The 17437-nt window shown below is 49.3% G+C and overlaps 1 protein-coding gene across 3 annotated transcripts in view; it reads left to right on the plus strand.

Annotated features, from left to right (window-relative positions):
- LOC148140004 (zinc-binding protein A33-like) overlaps positions 1-16884 on the plus strand; it is a 27302-nt gene extending 10418 nt beyond the window's left edge. The window contains exons 6-8 of one of the 3 annotated variants that reach the window (XR_015752999.1): positions 1423-2469; positions 12016-12276; positions 16538-16884. Coding sequence is in view for 2 of the 3 variants with exons in the window: in XM_087979172.1 (XP_087835298.1) it covers positions 12016-12593 (578 nt within the window). In the remaining variant the exon portion in view is untranslated. Of the gene's footprint in view, positions 1-1422; positions 2470-12015; positions 12648-16537 lie in introns of those variants that run through there. The other 2 variants (XM_087979174.1, XM_087979172.1) reach the window with 2 other exon arrangements.
- Positions 16885-17437: the final 553 nt, after the last annotated feature.

A 17437-nucleotide genomic window follows, 5' to 3' on the forward strand; every position in this document is an offset into this window, starting at 1 on the left:
TCACAGTGACCTGCTCCTCCTGCTGGACACTCCTAGTATTGCGAAGGGACATTGCTTCTTCAACCTCCCTTTGTGGCTCATTGACCCAACATTCTGTTTATCTTTATCCATCTTCCACAAGACTCCAACATAAGATCCTGTTCCTTCTTTGATTATTCTGTCTAACAGCAGTCAGATCGGATTGCGATGGTCAGAGGCTAATGGTCACAAGTGACTGTTTGTTTCCAACAGAAGGATTTCCCTTAAACTGATGTCAGTGGCTGCAGCTTCCAGATGAAAGGCCTTGTTGGGGTGGACAGCTCCCAGAGCTGGGCCAGTCTGCAAGTCCCTCTCTCTGTCACACACACCGTCTTAGTCTGCACCTTGTCAAGGGGCAGCACTCCGAAAGCTTCTGATTCAAAATAAACCTGTTGGACAATAACCTGGTATGTTGTGGTTCTGTTCGCCGAGCTGGGAATTTGTGTTGCAGATGTTTCGTCCCCTGTCTAGGTGACATCCTCAGTGCTTGGGAGCCTCCTGTGAAGCGCTTCTGTGATGTTTCCTCCGGCATTTATAGTGGTTTGTATCTGCTGCTTCCCGTTGTCAGTTCCAGCTGTCCGCTGCAGTGGCCGGTATATGGGGTCCAGGTCAATGTGCTTATTAATTGAATCTATGGATGAGTGCCATGCCTCTAGGAATTCCCTGGCTTTTCTCTGTTTGGCTTGTCCTATAATAATAGTGTTGTCCTAGTCGAACTCATGTTGCTTGTCATCTGAGTGTGTGGCTACTAAGGATAACTGGTCATGTTGTTTCGTGGCGAGTTGGTGTTCATGGATGCGGATCATTAGCTGTCTTCCTGTTTGTCCTATATAGTGTTTTGTGTAGTCCTTGCATGGGATTTTGTACACTACATTGGTTTTGCTCGTGCTGGGTATCGGGTCCTTCGTCCTGGTGAGCTGTTGTCTGAGAGTGGCTGTTGGTTTGTGTGCTGTTATGAGTCCTAGTGGTCGCAATAGTCTGGCTGTCAGTTCAGAAATGTTTTTGATGTATGGTAGTGTGGCTAGTCCTTTAGGTTGCGGCATGTCCTCATTCTGTTGTCTTTCCCTTAGGCATCTGTTGATGAAATTGTGGGGGTATCCGTTTTTGGCGAATACGTTGTAGAGGTGTTCTTCTTCCTCTTTTTGCAGTTCTGGTGTACCGCAGTGTGTTGTGTGTTGGGGTGGTTGCTTTCGTAGTTTAGGACTTGGTCTGTGTGTGTGGCTTTCCTGTATACCTCTGTGGTGAATTCTCCATTTGGTGTTCTCTGTACCATCACATCTAGGAATGGGAGTTGGTTGTCCTTTTCTTCCTCTCTAGTGAATCGGATTCCTGTGAGTGCGGCGTTGATGATCCGGTGTGTGTTCTCTATTTCTGTGTTTTCTCTATCATATTGTGTTTTCACAGAAATAGAGAACACACACCGGATCATCAACGCCACACTTGCAGGAATCCGATTCACTAGAGAGGAAGAAAAGGACAACCAACTCCCATTCCTAGATGTGATGGTACAGAGAACACCGAACGGAGAATTCACCACAGAGCTATACAGGAAAGCCACACACACAGACCAAGTCCTAAACTACGAAAGCAACCACCCCAACACACACAAAAGAAGTTGCATCAAGACAATGTTTAAAAGGGCCACAACACACTGTAGTACACCAGAAATGCAAAAAGAGGAAGAGGAACACCGCTACAATGTATTCGCCAAAAACAGATACCCCCGCAATTTCATCAACAGATGCCTAAGAGAAAGACAACGGAATGAGGACATGCCACCACCTAAAGGACTAGCCACACTACCATACATCAAAAACATTTCTGAACTGACAGCCAGACTATTGCGACCACTAGGACTCATAACAGCACACAAACCAACAGCCACTCTCAGACAACAGCTCACCAGGACGAAGGACCCGATACCCAGCACGAGCAAAACCAATGTAGTGTACAAAATCCCATGCAAGGACTACACAAAACACTACATAGGACAAACAGGAAGACAGCTAACGATCCGCATCCATGAACACCAACTAGCCACGAAATGACATGACCAGCTATCCTTCGTAGCCACACACTCAGATGACAAGCAACATGAGTTCGACTGGGACAACACTACTATTATAGGACAAGCCAAACAGAGAACAGCCAGGGAATTCCTAGAGGCATGGCACTCATCCACAGATTCAATTAATAAGCACATCGACCTGGACCCAATATACTGGCCACTGCAGCGGACAGCTGGAACCGACAACCGGAAGCGGCAGATACAAACCACTATAAATGCCGGAGGAAACATCACAGAAGCGCTTCACAGGAGGCTCCCAAGCACTGAGGATGTCACCTAGACAGGGGACGAAACGTCTGCAACACAAATTCCCAGCTCGGCGAACAGAACGACAACAACGAGCACCCGAGCTACAAATCTTCTCCCAAACTTTGAATAACCTGGTACTGTGTGACCTTCTGACCATGTCTGTCTGTCTCTCTCTCTTTGTCTCTCTCTCTCTCTCCCTATGATAAGCATTGTCTCTCCCTGTCACATGCATTGTCCCTCTCTCTCTCTCTCTCTCACTATAATACACACTGTCTCTCTCTCTCTCTGTCACACTCACCATCTCTATACCACACATACCACCTCTCTCTCTGTCATACATACCATCTCTTTCTCTCTGTTTCATACTCACTGTCTTCCTCTCTCTCTCTCTCTCACTCTGTCGCAGTCGCTATCTCTCTCTCTCTCACTCTGTCTCACTCATTGTCTCTCCCACTGTCAAACACATCATCCCTCTCCCCCTCTCGTTCTCTTTCACTGCCTTTCACACACACTGCGTCACTCGCTCTCTCTGTAATACACAACCCCTGTCTCTCTGTCGCACTTGCCATCACCCTCTCTCTCTCTCTGACACACACAGTCTCTCTCTCTCTCTCTATGTCACACACACCATCTCTTTCTGTCTGTCTGTGTCTCTGTCACATGCACCGTCACTTGCTCTCTCTGTCTCTGTCACATGCACCATCTCTCTCCCTCTCAGTCACACAGACTGTCGCTGTCTCCCTCTCTGTCATACACGCCATCCCTCTCTCTCAGTCACACTTGCCAACTCACTCTCACTCTTTCTCTGTGTCACATACACTGCCTCTCCCTCTCTCTCAGTCACAAACACTATCCCTCTCTCTCTCCGTCACATACACCACCTCTATTGTGCACACCATCTCTCTCTCTCCCTCTCCCACTCCCTCTCTCTGTCATATTCACTGTCTCCCTATCTCTCACTGTCATGCAAACAGAGTCTCTCTCTCTCTCTGCCCCTGGTCAGACACACCACTTCTCTCTCTCTCTACCATCACAATTGCCATCTCCCTCCCTCTGTCTCTCTGTCATACTCACTGTCTCTTCCTTTCACATGCATCCATCTCTCTTTCTCGCTATCACACACCGTCTCACTCACTCTATCTCTCTCTGTCACACTGACTGTCCCTCTCTCTCTCATAAACCATCTCTCTCTCTCCGTCATATACTCTCTCTCTCTTTCTCTCTCTGTCAGATTCACCGTTTCTCTATGTCTCTCTCACTCTGGCACACTCCTTAAGCTCTGTCTATATCACATACACCCTCTCTCTTTATCTCTCTCTCTCTCTATCACATTCACTATCTTCCTCCTTGTCTCTCCCACTCCCTCTCTCTGCCACACTCTCCATCTCTCTATCTCTTGCTCTGTCACATCTTGCCTCTCACTCTTTGTCATACACACCGTCTCTCTCTCTCTCTCTCGCTCTCTGTCAAAAACATCACCCCTCTCTCTCCTTCTGTCACACTTGCTGTCTCCCTCCTTCTCTTTCTGTCACCCTCACTGTCACTCTGTTTCACACGCACCAATCTCTCTTTGTCGCTGTCATAGACACAGTCTCTCTCTCTCTCTCTCTATGTCACATACGCAATCTCGCTCTCCCTCTGTCACATTCACTGTCTGTCACATCCACTGTCCCTCTCTCTTCATGAAGAAACTGTCTCTCACCCTCTGTCACACAGAATGACCTACTCTCTCGCTCCCTGTCATTCATAACTTCACTCTTGCTGTCACACTTGCCATCTCCCTCTCTCTCTTTCTCTCTGTGTTACACACCATCTCTCTATCTGTCTGTCACAACACTGTCTCTCTCTCTCTCTATTTCTGTCTCTATCACACTTCAAATCTCTCTCTCTCTTGCTGTCACATACAGTGTCTGTCCTGCCTCTGTCCCACAAACGGTCACTTTCTCTCTCTCACCCTCGATCACACACACCGCCTCACCCTCTTACCCTCTGTCACACACACCGCCTCATCCTCTGTCACACACATCGCCTCTCTCTCACCCTCTGTCATACACACCGCCTCACTCTCTCACCTCCTGTCACACACACCACCTCACCCACTTACCCTCTGTCATACACACCGCCTCACCCTCTCACCTCCTGTCACACACACCGCCTCACTCTCTCACCCTCTGTCACACACACACCGCCTCTCTCTCACCCTCTGTCATACATACCGCCTCACTCTCTCACCCTCTGTCACCCCCACACCGCCTCTCTCTCACCCTCTGTCATACACACTGCCTCACTCTCTCACCCTCTGTCACACACACCACCTCACTCTCTCACCCTCTGTCACACACACCACCTCACTCTCTCACCCTGTGTCACATATACCACCTCAATCTCTCACCCTCTGTCACGCACACCGCATCACTCTATTACCCTCTGTCATACACAACGCCTCACCCTTTCACCCTCTGTCACACACACTGCCTCACTCTCTCACCCTCTGTCACACACACCGCCTCACTCTCTCACTCTCTGTCACTCATGCACTGCCTCTCTCTCTCTCTCTCACCCTCTGTCACTCATACACCGCCTCTCTCTCTCACCCTCTGTCACTCACACACTGCCTCTCTCTCTCATCCTCTGTCACACACTCCGCATCACTCTCTCACCCTCTGTCACACACACCGCCTCACTCTCTCATCCTCTGTCACACATATTCTGCCTCACTCTCTTACCCTCTGTCACACACACCACCTCACCCTCTCACCCTCTATCACACACACCGCCACTCTCTCTCACCCTCTGTCACACACACCACCTCACCTTCTCACCCTCTGTCACACACACCGCCTCTCTCTCTCACCCTCTGTCACACACACCACCTCACCCTCTCACCCTCTGTCACACACACCGCCTCTCTCTCTCACCCTCTGTCACACACACCACCTCACCCTCTCACCCTCTGTCACACACACCACCTCACCCTCTCACCCTCTATCACACACACCGCCTCACTCTCTCACCCTCTGTCACACATATTCTGCCTCACTCTCTGACCCTCTGTCACACACACCACCTCACTCTCTTACCCTCTGTCACACACACCACCTCACTCTCTGACCCTCTATCACACACACCGCCTCAATCTCTCACCCTCTGTCACTCACACACTGCCTCTCTCTCTCACCCTCTGTCACACACATCGCCTCACTCTCTCACCCTCTGTCACTCACACACTGCCTCTCTCTCTCACCCTCTGTCACACACACCGCCTCTCTCTCTCACCCTCTGTCACACACACCGCTTCACTCTCTCACCCTCTGTCACTCATACACTGCCTCTCTCTCTCTCACCCTCTGTCACTCACACACTGCCTCTCTCTCTCACCCTCTGTCACTCACACACTGCCTCTCTCTCACCCTCTGTCACACACACCGCCTCACTCTCTCACCCTGTGTCACAAATATTCTGCCTCACTCTCTCACCCTCTGTCACACATACCGCCTCACTCTCTCACCCTCTGTCACACACACCACCTCACCCTCTCACCCTCTATCACACACACCGCCTCACTCTCTCACCCTCTGTCACACATATTCTGCCTCACTCTCTGACCCTCTGTCACACACACCACCTCACTCTCTTACCCTCTGTCACACACACCACCTCACTCTCTGACCCTCTGTCACTCAGACACCGCCTCACTCTCTCATCCTCTGTCACACACACCGCTTCACCCTCTCACCCTCTATCACACACACCGCCTCAATCTCTCACCCTCTGTCACTCACACACTGCCTCTCTCTCTCACCCTCTGTCACACACATCGCCTCACTCTCTCACCCTCTGTCACTCACACACTGCCTCTCTCTCTCACCCTCTGTCACACACACCGCCTCTCTCTCTCACCCTCTGTCACACACACCGCTTCACTCTCTCACCCTCTGTCACTCATACACTGCCTCTCTCTCTCTCACCCTCTGTCACTCACACACTGCCTCTCTCTCTCACCCTCTGTCACTCACTCACTGCCTCTCTCTCACCCTCTGTCACACACACCGCCTCACTCTCTCACCCTGTGTCACAAATATTCTGCCTCACTCTCTCACCCTCTGTCACACATACCGCCTCACTCTCTCACCCTCTGTCACACACACCACCTCACTCTCTCACCCTCCGTCACACACACCACCTCACTCTCTCACCCCTGTCTCACACACACCACCTCACTCTCTCACCCTCTGTCACACACACCGTCTCGCTCTTTCTCTGTTACACATAACCTCTTCTTTTCATCATACTTGCCATCTCTGATTCTCTTTATTTCTCTCTGTCACACACACCACCTCTTTCGCTCTCTCACCCTGTCAAATGCACTATCTCTCTCTCTCCCTCTCTGCCACACACACCGTCACTGTCTCTGTTATGCACACCATGTTCTCTTTCTCTCTCTGTCACATAAACTGTCTCTTTCTCTTTTTCACCCTCTTTGACACACACCATCTCACTCTCTTTCTCTCTGTCATACATATCATCTCTCTGTCACACTTGCCATCACCCTCTCTCTCTACCTCTGTGTCACACACAGCATCTCTTTCTCTCTCTCTCACCATCTCTGTCAGACACACCGTCTCTCTTGCTTTCTCCCTCTCTGTTACACAAACCTTCTCTCTCATCCTCTTTCAACACACATCCTCTCTCTCTGTCATACACCAACCTCTCTCTCTATGTCACACTTGCTGTGACCCTCTGTCTATGTCTCTCTGTAACACACACCGTCTCGCTCTCTCTCTCTTCCTCTCTGTCACACACACCACTTCTCTCTCTCGCTGTCATCTACACTATCTCTCTCTATCTCTCTGTCGCACACACTATCTCTGTCTCTGCCATGTACACCATCTCTCTCTATTTCTGCCTCTGTCACGCACACCATTTCTCTTTCTCTCTCTCCCTTTGTCATATGCACTGTCCCTCTCGTTGTCATACAAACCATCTCTTTCTCTTTTTTACCCTCTTTCACACACACGGTCCCACTCTTTCTCTCTGTCATACACAACCTCTCTCTGTCACACTTGCCATCACCCTCTCTCTCTATCTCTGTGTCACACACAACGTCTCTTTCTCTCACTCTCTCTCATTGTCTCTGTCAGACACACCGTCTCTCTTGCTTTCTCTGTCACCCAAACCTTCTTTCTCACCCTCTTTCTATACACATCCTCTCTCTCTCTCTCTCTCTGTCATACACAACCTCCCTCTCTATGTCACACTTGCTGTGACCCTCTGTCTGTGTCTCTCAGTCACACGGACCACGTCTCTCTCTGCCACACACACCATCTCTCTCTCTCTCTCTCTGTCACACACACCATCTCTCTCCCTCTCAGTTACACACGCCATCTCTCCATCTCTCTCCCTCTCAGTCACACACACCATCTCTCTATATCTGTCTTTATGTGAAACACGCAATGTTTCTCTCTCTCACTCTCTCTCTCTCTGTCACATGCACTATCTCTCTCTCTGTCACACAGTCTCTTTCTCTCTCTCTATGTCACACACATCCTCTCTATTGACACACTCACTGTCACTTTCTCTCTCGCTGTCTCTCTGTCCATGCACCATCTCTCTCTCTCTGTCACACACACTGACAATGTATTGCTCTAACACCAGCAATGAACAAATTAACAGGATTACTAACTATTCCGGAATTGAATTAAATTCTACTGGAATGAATGCTGTTTCAATAACACAGTTCCCGCCCTCCCTTCACTGTTTGATCACACAGCATTGCCCTTTGAAATGAAGGGCACAGCTTGTCACTGGCCACTCGGGTGTTTCCTTTCTTCCTGGTGGTGGAAACTGAATAAAGATTTGTGCACCTTGTGTCCTCCACTGTGTCTCACACCTGCACACACACAACATGAGTGCTGGGGAAAAAATAAGCACTACCGCAGTTAGGCGGTAGTGTGGGGTTAAGAAAAAAAGAGTAGTGTCAGACATTCTGACACAGTGAGAAAGAAAAACACAGTTCCCACTTATAAATCCAGTTAATAAGAGCAATAAATTAAACTTAGTCTCTCAACATTACACAGTCTATGTCTTCCCCGCTGTCTCCAATCTTCCTTCTGCTGACCTCACATCACAAACACCTTTCTTTTGATGATTCTTCGGTGAGGATTTGGAGCTGGAAATGGTGCATTTGATGGGTCCTTGTTAGAGAGCTTCATCATATTGTGTCAAAGTCAGGTTTGTCTCTCTATGGCATTTGGCTTCTCTCAATTTTCAAAAAACCCTGCCTTCAATGTTCCTGATGATGCACCAAATTCTTACAACGTGATTGGTTTCAGGCTGTAAACACCATCAGTTTTTAAATTCAGTGGGTTTTGAATGGCAGAGGGTTTTTTTAAATTAATTGGTCACATTCGACTTGTCGTCAAAATAGCAGCAAACCTCAGGTGTCCGTGAACAAAGCCAACAGTAACATGTTTCCATTTTAGAACAGTCTGTCTCCCACAGCTGCACACAGACCTCCTTCTCTGCTGAACTCCAAGCTTAAAGAGCACTTTTCCTCCGAAAGGGCCCACACTCTGCTTTTCAATTTATTTACAATTTTACTATTTTTACCAACTTTGTGACACTCTGTCACACTCACCATCACTCTCCCTCTCTCTCCGACTCTCTCTGTCACATACTCATCCTCTCTTACTCTCTCTGTCACAATCACCGTGTCTCTCTCCCTGTCACAATCACCGTGTCTCTCTCCCTGTATCTCTGTCCCTCTGTCGTAATCATTGTCTCTCTCGCTCTCTCTCTCTCCGTCTGTCTCTTTGTCATACACACCACGTCTTTTTGTCGCACTCACCGTCTCCCTCGCTGTCACTTTGTCATTCACTGTCTATCTCTGTCACACATATACATCTCTCTCTCTATCACACATACCATCTCTCTCTCTCTCTCTATCACACATATTATCTCTCTCTCTCACACACACACACACTCACTCTCTGTGACACACACTGTCTCGCTCTCTCTCTTTCTCACTCTCACTCTGTCACAGGCACCGTCTCTCTCTTCCTTTCTATCTGTCAAACGGACCATCTCTCTCTCTCTCTCTCGCTATCTTGCTCGCTCACTCATAGAATCATAGAGAGGTACAGCACAGAAATAGACCCTTCAGTCCAACTCATCCATGCCGACCAGTTATCCTCACCTAATCTCGTCCCATTTACCAGCACTTGGCCCATATCCCTTGAAAACTTTCCTAACCATATACCCATCCATATGCCTTTTAAATGTTGTAATTGTACCAGCCTCCACCACTTCCTCTAGCAGCTCATTCCTTATGTACAACACCTTCTGCATGAAAAGTTTGCCCCTTAGATTCCCCACCCCAGGGAAAAGACTTTGTCTCTTTAACCCTATCTATGCCCCTCATGATTTTATCAACCTGTATAAAGTCACCCCTCAGCCTCTGATGCTCCAGAGATAACAGCCCCAGCCTACTCAGCCTCTCCCTATAGCTCAAGTCCTCCAACCTGGCAACATCCTTGTAAACCTTTCCTGCATCCATTCAAGTTTCACAACATCCTTCCGATAGGAGTGAGACCAGAATTGCACATAATATTCTAAAAGTGGCTTAACCAATGTCCTGAACAGCCACAATATGACCTCCCAACTCTGATACTCAGTGCTTTGACCGATAAAGGAAAGCATACCAAATGCCTTCTTCACTATCCTATCTACCTGCAACTCTACTTTCAAGGAGCTATGAACCTGCACTCCAAGGTCTCTTTGTTCAGCAACACTCCCCAGGACCTTACCATTAAGTGGAAAAGTCCTGCTCATTCTATCACTCACCATCTCTCTCTCTATCTCTCCCTCTCTGTCACACTCTCTGCCTCTCTCTCTATCTGTCACAAACACTGTGCCTCTCCCTCTGTCACACAAACCATCTCTTTCTCTCTCTGGTACTCTCGCCATCTCACTCTCTCACTCTACCACACTCACTGTCTCTGTTTACATCACACACACTATCTCTCTCTCCATGAAACCACACACTGTGTGCCTCTCTCTGCCACACTGACAGTCTCTTTCTCTCTCTCTGTCACACTCACCGTCTCTCTCTCTCTCTCCCTGTCAGAGATACCATCTCTTTCCATCTCTGTTTCTGTCACACTCGGCATCTCTCTGTCAAATTCACCGTCTCTCTCCTTCTCCGTATTTAGCCCAGACATAGTTCCCCTCTCTCTGTCACACACATCCTCTCTCACTCGCTCTCTGTCACACACACTGTTTCTCCCTCTCTCCCTCTTTCTCTCTGTCACACACAGTGTCTCTCTCCCTCTCCCTTTCTCTCTCTGTCACACACTGCCTCTCTCTTTCTCCCCCTCTCTCTCTCTCTCTGTGACACACTGTCTCTCTCCCCCTCTCTCTCTCTGTCGCACACTGCCTCTCTGTCTCTCCCCCCTCTCTCTCTCTCTGTGACACACTGTCTCTTTCCCCCTCTTTCTCTCTGTCACACACAGCGTCTCTCTCCCTCTCCCTTTCTCTCTCTGTTGCACACTGCCTCTCTCTGTCTCTCCCCCCCTCTCTCTCTGTGACACACTGCCTCTCTCTTTCTCCCCCTCTCTCTCTCTGTGACACACTGTCTCTCTCCCCCTCTCTCTCTCTGTCGCACACTGCCTCTCTCTGTCTCTCCCCCCCTCTCTCTCTCTGTGACACACTGTCTCTCTCCCCCTCTCTCTCTCTCTGTCGCACACTGCCTCTCTCTGTCTCTCCCCCTCTCTCTCTCTGTGACACACTGTCTCTCTCCCTCTCCCTTTCTCTCTCTGTGACACACTGTCTCTCTCCCCCTCTCTCTCTCTCTGTGACACACTGCCTCTCTCTTTCTCCCCCTCTCTCTCTCTCTGTGACACACTGTCTCTCTCCCCCCCTCTCTCTCTCTGTCGCACACTGCCTCTCTCTGTCTCTCCCCCCCTCTCTCTCTCTGTGACACACTGTCTCTCTCCCCCTCTCTCTCTCTCTGTCGCACACTGCCTCTCTGTCTCTCCCCCCCTCTCTCTCTCTGTGACACACTGTCTCTCTCCCCCTCTCTCTCTCTCTGTCGCACACTGCCTCTCTGTCTCTCCCCCTCTCTCTCTCTCTGTGACACACTGTCTCTCTCCCCCTCTCTCTCTCTGTCGCACACTGCCTCTCTCTGTCTCTCTCCCTCTCCCTTTCTCTCTCTGTGACACACTGTCTTTCTCTCTCTCCCTCTCTGTGACACACTGTCTCTCTCCCCCTCTCTCCCTCTCTGTGACACACTGTCTCTCTCCCCCTCTCTCTCTCTCTCTGACACACTGTCTCTCTCCCCCTCTCTCTCTCTGTCGCACACTGCCTCTCTCTCTCTCCCCCTCTCTCTCTCTGTGACACACTGTCTTTCTCCCTCTCCCTTTCTCTCTCTGTGACACACTGTCTTTCTCCCCCTCTCTCTCTCTCTCTGTGACACACTGTCTTTCTCTCTCTCTCTGTCCCACCCTCTCTCTGTAACGGGGTTTCCTCAGCCTCATTGCAGGATCTATCCCAAGTGCTGTTTAACTCCTTCCCTGGGGATGAATTTCTAATCCTGGATCGTTGCTGATGTTCCCAGTCACTAAGCGGCTGTGAGAGTTACAGTGAGTGTGACTAACATTTTATTGTTGTCCCTCTGTTCCCAGCTCCAGTCACCTTGGACCCTAATACAGCCCATCCTGCCCTTCTCCTGTCTGAGGACCTGAGCACCGTGAGAGACACCGGGAATTGGCAGCAGCTTCCCGACAATCCGGAGAGATTTGATTCCTGTGGCTGTGTCCTGGGATCAGAGGGATTCACATCAGGGAAACATTCCTGGGAGGTGGAGGTGGGGAATAAGACTGCGTGGGATATGGGTGTGGCCAAGGAGTCCACCAACAGGAAGGGGAACATCATCCTGACTCCAGGTAATGGATACTGGGCCCTGGTGCTGAGAGAGGGGAATAAATACTGGGCTGGTGAGAAACCATGGAAATGCTTAGAGCTGAGTGTGAGTCCGAGGAAGGTCCGAGTCTGTCTGGATTATGATGGAGGGAAGGTGTCCTTTTATAACTCAGAGAACAAGAGCCATATCTACACTTTCACTGGGACATTCACTGAGAAACTCTACCCTTACTTCTGCCCATGTAACACTGATGGGGGTAAAAACACGGAGCCTCTGAAAATCTGTCCCCAGAGAGTAACAATCCAGGGGGATGAGGGATTCATCGCTTCATCCAAATAAAGACTCTCTCAGTGGGGGAGAGCGGAAGATCCCACACACACTGGGTGGGGGAGGGAAATATCCGACACGGGGTAACTGGCTGGGGGGAGGGGAAGATCCCACACCCTGGATCACTGGGTAGGGGAAGGGGGAAGATCCCACACACTGGGTCACTGGGTGGGGAGGGGGAAGATCCCACACACTGGGTCACTGGGTGGGGAGGGGGAAGATCCCACACACTGGGTCACTGGGTGGGGGAGGGGGGGATCCCACACACTGGGTCACTGGGTGGGGAGGGGGAAGATCCCACTCACTGGGTCACTGGGTGGGGGAAGGGAAGATCCCACACACTGGGTCACTGGGTGGGGAGGGGGAAGATCCCACACACTGGGTGGGGCGGGGGAAGATCCCACTCACTGGGTCACTGGGTGGGGAGGGGGAAGATCCCACACACTGGGTCACTGGGTGGGGAGGGGGAAGATCCTACACGCTGGGTCACTGGGTGGGGGAATGGGAAGATCCCACACACTGGGTCACTGGGTGGGAGCAGGGGAAGATCCCACACACTGGGTCACTGGGTGGGGGAGGGGAAGATCCCACACACTGGGTCTCTGGGTGGGGGAGGGGAAGATCCCACACACTGGGTGGGGGAATGGGAAGATCCCACACACGGTCACTGGGTGGGAGCAGGGGAAGATCCCACACACTGGGTCTCTGGGTGGGGGAGGGGAAGATCCCACACACTGGGTGGGGGAATGGGAAGATCCCACACACTGGGTCACTGGGTGGGAGCAGGGGAAGATCCCACACACTGGGTCACTGGGTGGGGGAGGGGGAGATCCCACACACTGGGTGGGGGAATGGGAAGATCCCACACACTGGGTCACTGGGTGGGGGAGGGGGAGATCCCACACACTGGGTCACTGAGTGGGAGCAGGGGAAGATCCCACACACTGGGAGGGGGAGATCCCACACACTGGGTCACTGGGTGGGAGAGGGGGAGATCCCACACACTGGGTCACTGGGTGGGGGAGGGGGAGATCCCACACACTGGGTCACTGGGTGGGGAATGGGATGATCCCACACACAGGGTAACTGGGTGGGGAATGGGAAGATCCCATACACTGGGTGGGGAAATGGGAAGATCCCACACACGGGGTCACTGGGTGGGCAATGGGAAGATCCCACGCACTGGGTCACTGGATGGGGGTCGGGGAGGCCTCCATTCTCTGTCTGTGGTTTTGGTTCTGGTGATGGGGGGAGGTGGGAGTGGGGACTGGTTCTGGGGCTGGAGCTTTTCTCTGAGTCACTGTGTGAGCCGTTGTCTGAGGGGGAGCGATGCCCTGAACAAGATCAGGATTTAATTTGCCTGGATCCACTTCAGTCCCACGCTCCTGATCTTTGACCACCTGGTGCAGAGGGGACCAGGCATATCGAGAGACCTCCTCATGGGCCTGGTCAAAGTGACCCTCAACAGGGTGCAGGCAGTGGGCAGTCAAGGGGGCTGTTTGTCCTGATTGTTTGACCCTCTTCCTCAGCTGGGTCAGTGCCTGGGTGTCCCTGGAGATTGGGCACATGATGTCCACGGGTGCACTTCAGGCCTTTAGTGACTGATGGGCACTGGGGGCACTGGACTGTGTCATTAATCCTGGAAGTGCCGTTTTACTGAGATTCAAATTTCCTTTAAAGTCCTCTTTTGCTTTTTGATACAGCGGGTCAGGCAAATTGGAGATTTTGGCAACCTCAGTGGGATTTTATATATTTATATACTTCGTGATTGCTTGTGAAACAGGACAGTTCTTCCCAGTTCACTTGTGCCACACTTCAATTCTGTACTGATGAAATTTGGCCTGTTCTTCGATTGTTGCCAAAACCAAAACTGTCATCAACTTGGACAGCCAAATATTCCCAATCCCAAACATATTAAAGGACAGACTCTGGAATATGTTGAATTTTTCCCATTCGTTGACAGTCGCCTTTCTTAATAGGCCACCAAAGATGATGATGTCCAATGTCTGATCAGGTTAGATTTCATAAAAACTCTGGCAGAGGAATGTTCAACAATAAGGAAAATCAATAAACTCGCTCGTTATCATCACTACCCTCCTGCACTGTAAAGAGCTGGACTATGTACCAGAGGAGGACAGAGCATGTGAAAAATTCAGTTCACAATGTCTCCACTGTACCCCCCAGATTCAAGAGAGGATTACATTAACACTAACATCCTCCTTGAAGACAGATCAACAAACATTAAGGTAAAATGCCTCACAAAATTACACCTGTACTGTCCCATTTAAACTGAATTGTATTCTTTTTGGGTTTTTCTCAAAAGGTATAAATAGACACAAACTGAAACTGAAACCTGTGTGTTAGGAAGTGTCCGTGTGTAATTTTGCAAATAAATTGTTATAAAATTGTGCAAAGACTGATTCCAGTTCTATCCTTCACAAAGTGACTCTCGGGAATCTAACACTTTGGAGGAGATTACAGTGAGTCCCCCAGAGAAGAAACCTTGGGGTTGGTGTAGCTCCTAGGACAGAGACAGTCATTGTGATCACTGTCTCAGGGAGGGTCAGACTGTCTCAGGGAGGGAGTGCTGTACAATGTCCCCTTCCTGCTGTGACATTTTGCTGAGTATGTTTCAAGTGTGTCACAAATAAAGTTTACATTGATGTTACTGACACTGTGTAGGTGTGTCTGGTTTAAGGACCGTGACCTCAGATTGTATTCAGGAACACAGTCAATCATTTCACTACCAGCTGCAATGAGCTCCTCTCACCTGGTTCCATTCTTACCCACCCAGTCAGAGCCAGAGATTCACCTGCAGTGGATTCTTTTCCCACTCCCACACTGTTCCCTCAGGAATCCCCCAAAGATCTGTCCTTGGCCCTTTCCTATTTCACAGCCACACGCTGCCTCTCAGTCACACCATTAGAAAACATGCCAAGTTCCACATGTCTGCTGATGACACCCAGCTCGATCTCACCCCCACTCAGATAATGACAGAGGGGGTACACCCTCTCACACTCTGTGTTGACATGATACACAGATTCCTCCACTTGAGAGTGTAATTTACAATATTGATCCTGTCCAAATTGTCCCTTTTCCAAATTCATTCTTGTGATCGGGGCGTCACTGACAAGGACAGTGTTTATTGTCCATCCGTCCTTGTCCCTGATTGGATGGCTCTTTCAGTGACCTGGGACAGGTGTGATGGGCTGAATGGCCTCTCCTATGCTGTCCAATACCATGATCAATCACAGTTTATTCAGAATGAGAGTCACATTCAACAAACCCATCATGAGCCACTTCTCAATGTTACCCTTCGGGTGACCATCTTCCAAGGCAGACTTCAGGACAGGCAGCAACGAAAAGTGGCCGAGCAGAGGCTGATAGCTAAGTTCGGTACCCATAGGGAGGGCCTCAACCGGGACCTTGGGTTCATGTCACATTACAGGTGACCACCATTGCACTGTATACACATAAACACACACACACATTCCTATACACACACATACACATATACACAGACACGCACACAGACACACACACACACACCCTTACAGACATGCACACTCCCACACTCACACAGGCATCCTCTCAGAGACTTAGACCACTCTACACTCAGGTACACGCATATACACTCTCTCTCACAGACACTCACAACCCCCCACCCCAGACACGTACACACATTCGCACATTCACACATGCACCCCCTCACAGACTTAAGATACTCTACACTCACCACACACATATACACTCTCTCTCACACTCACAACCCCCAAACCAGACAGACACACACACAGACAGACACAAAGACCCACATGCACACATATATTTTGTGGGGTGAATTTGTAATTGCAGAGTTACTTTGTACTTTGCTCAAAAACTGCATGGATTCATGTAAAATTCTAAGCTCAAAAACTGCATGAATTCATGTAAAACTCTGTTATCTCACTTTTTAGATTAGAATCCAATCTAAACGTCATGGCATAGACGGAGAACACAGGGGGCTAATACCTTCAACATATTGTCTAGCTGACATCCATTGTTACAGCTAACCTGAGAATGCAACTTTTAAAAAAAGGTTTTGTGATTTACACATGAATGAAGTGAAATTATCATGGTATTCGAACAGATGAAAGACTCAACAGACAATCAAGGTATTTTTTAATGTATAATTTCAGTTACATCACACTGTAAACTTTTGCTATAAATTCTGTGCCTTACAATCGTGTCCTCCACAACCACCTGATGAAGGAGCGGCGTTCCGAAAGCTAGTGTGCTTCCAATTAAACCTGTTGGACTATAACCTGGTGTTGTGTGCTTTTTAACTTTGTACACCCCAGTCCAACACTGGCATCTCCAAATCAGTAATTCCAATTTTGTGCCACCTGCAAATGTTGTAATTGTACAGCAATATATTACACATCGAACAGAGCAATACAATATTCCTAATGTTATGATATGGGCAATATCATGCTTACTTTCTCCAGTCCAAAGTCCAACCGGTAACTGCTCTCTGTTCAATCAGAGGAATTAAAATCCCTCAGAGGGTCTGGAAAAGTCCCAGTAGATTAATGTAATACCTCTGTTCAAGGAAGAATGGAAGATGGAAAGCAAAAAAAAAAAACCAGGAGTGAGTGAGCCTAAAGTTTGTCAAACACGGTGCATAAGCATGAGTGAATCTCAAAACACAAGCTGCCCACAGATTTCACTTAAACCTAGAATCCTGATGTCATTTAGTCAGAACAGAAGGATTTCAGTCCCCAAAATCAGATGCTGGGAAATAGAAACAAAAACAGAAACCGCTGGGAAAGCTTAGCAGGTCCGATAGCATCTGTGGAGAGAAATCAGAGTTAACG

Source organism: Chiloscyllium plagiosum, unplaced genomic scaffold, assembly GCF_037043375.1.
Source record: "Chiloscyllium plagiosum isolate Xiang-an unplaced genomic scaffold, Cpla_swu_hap1 HiC_scaffold_35, whole genome shotgun sequence".
Classification (NCBI taxonomy): Eukaryota; Metazoa; Chordata; class Chondrichthyes; order Orectolobiformes; family Hemiscylliidae; genus Chiloscyllium; species Chiloscyllium plagiosum.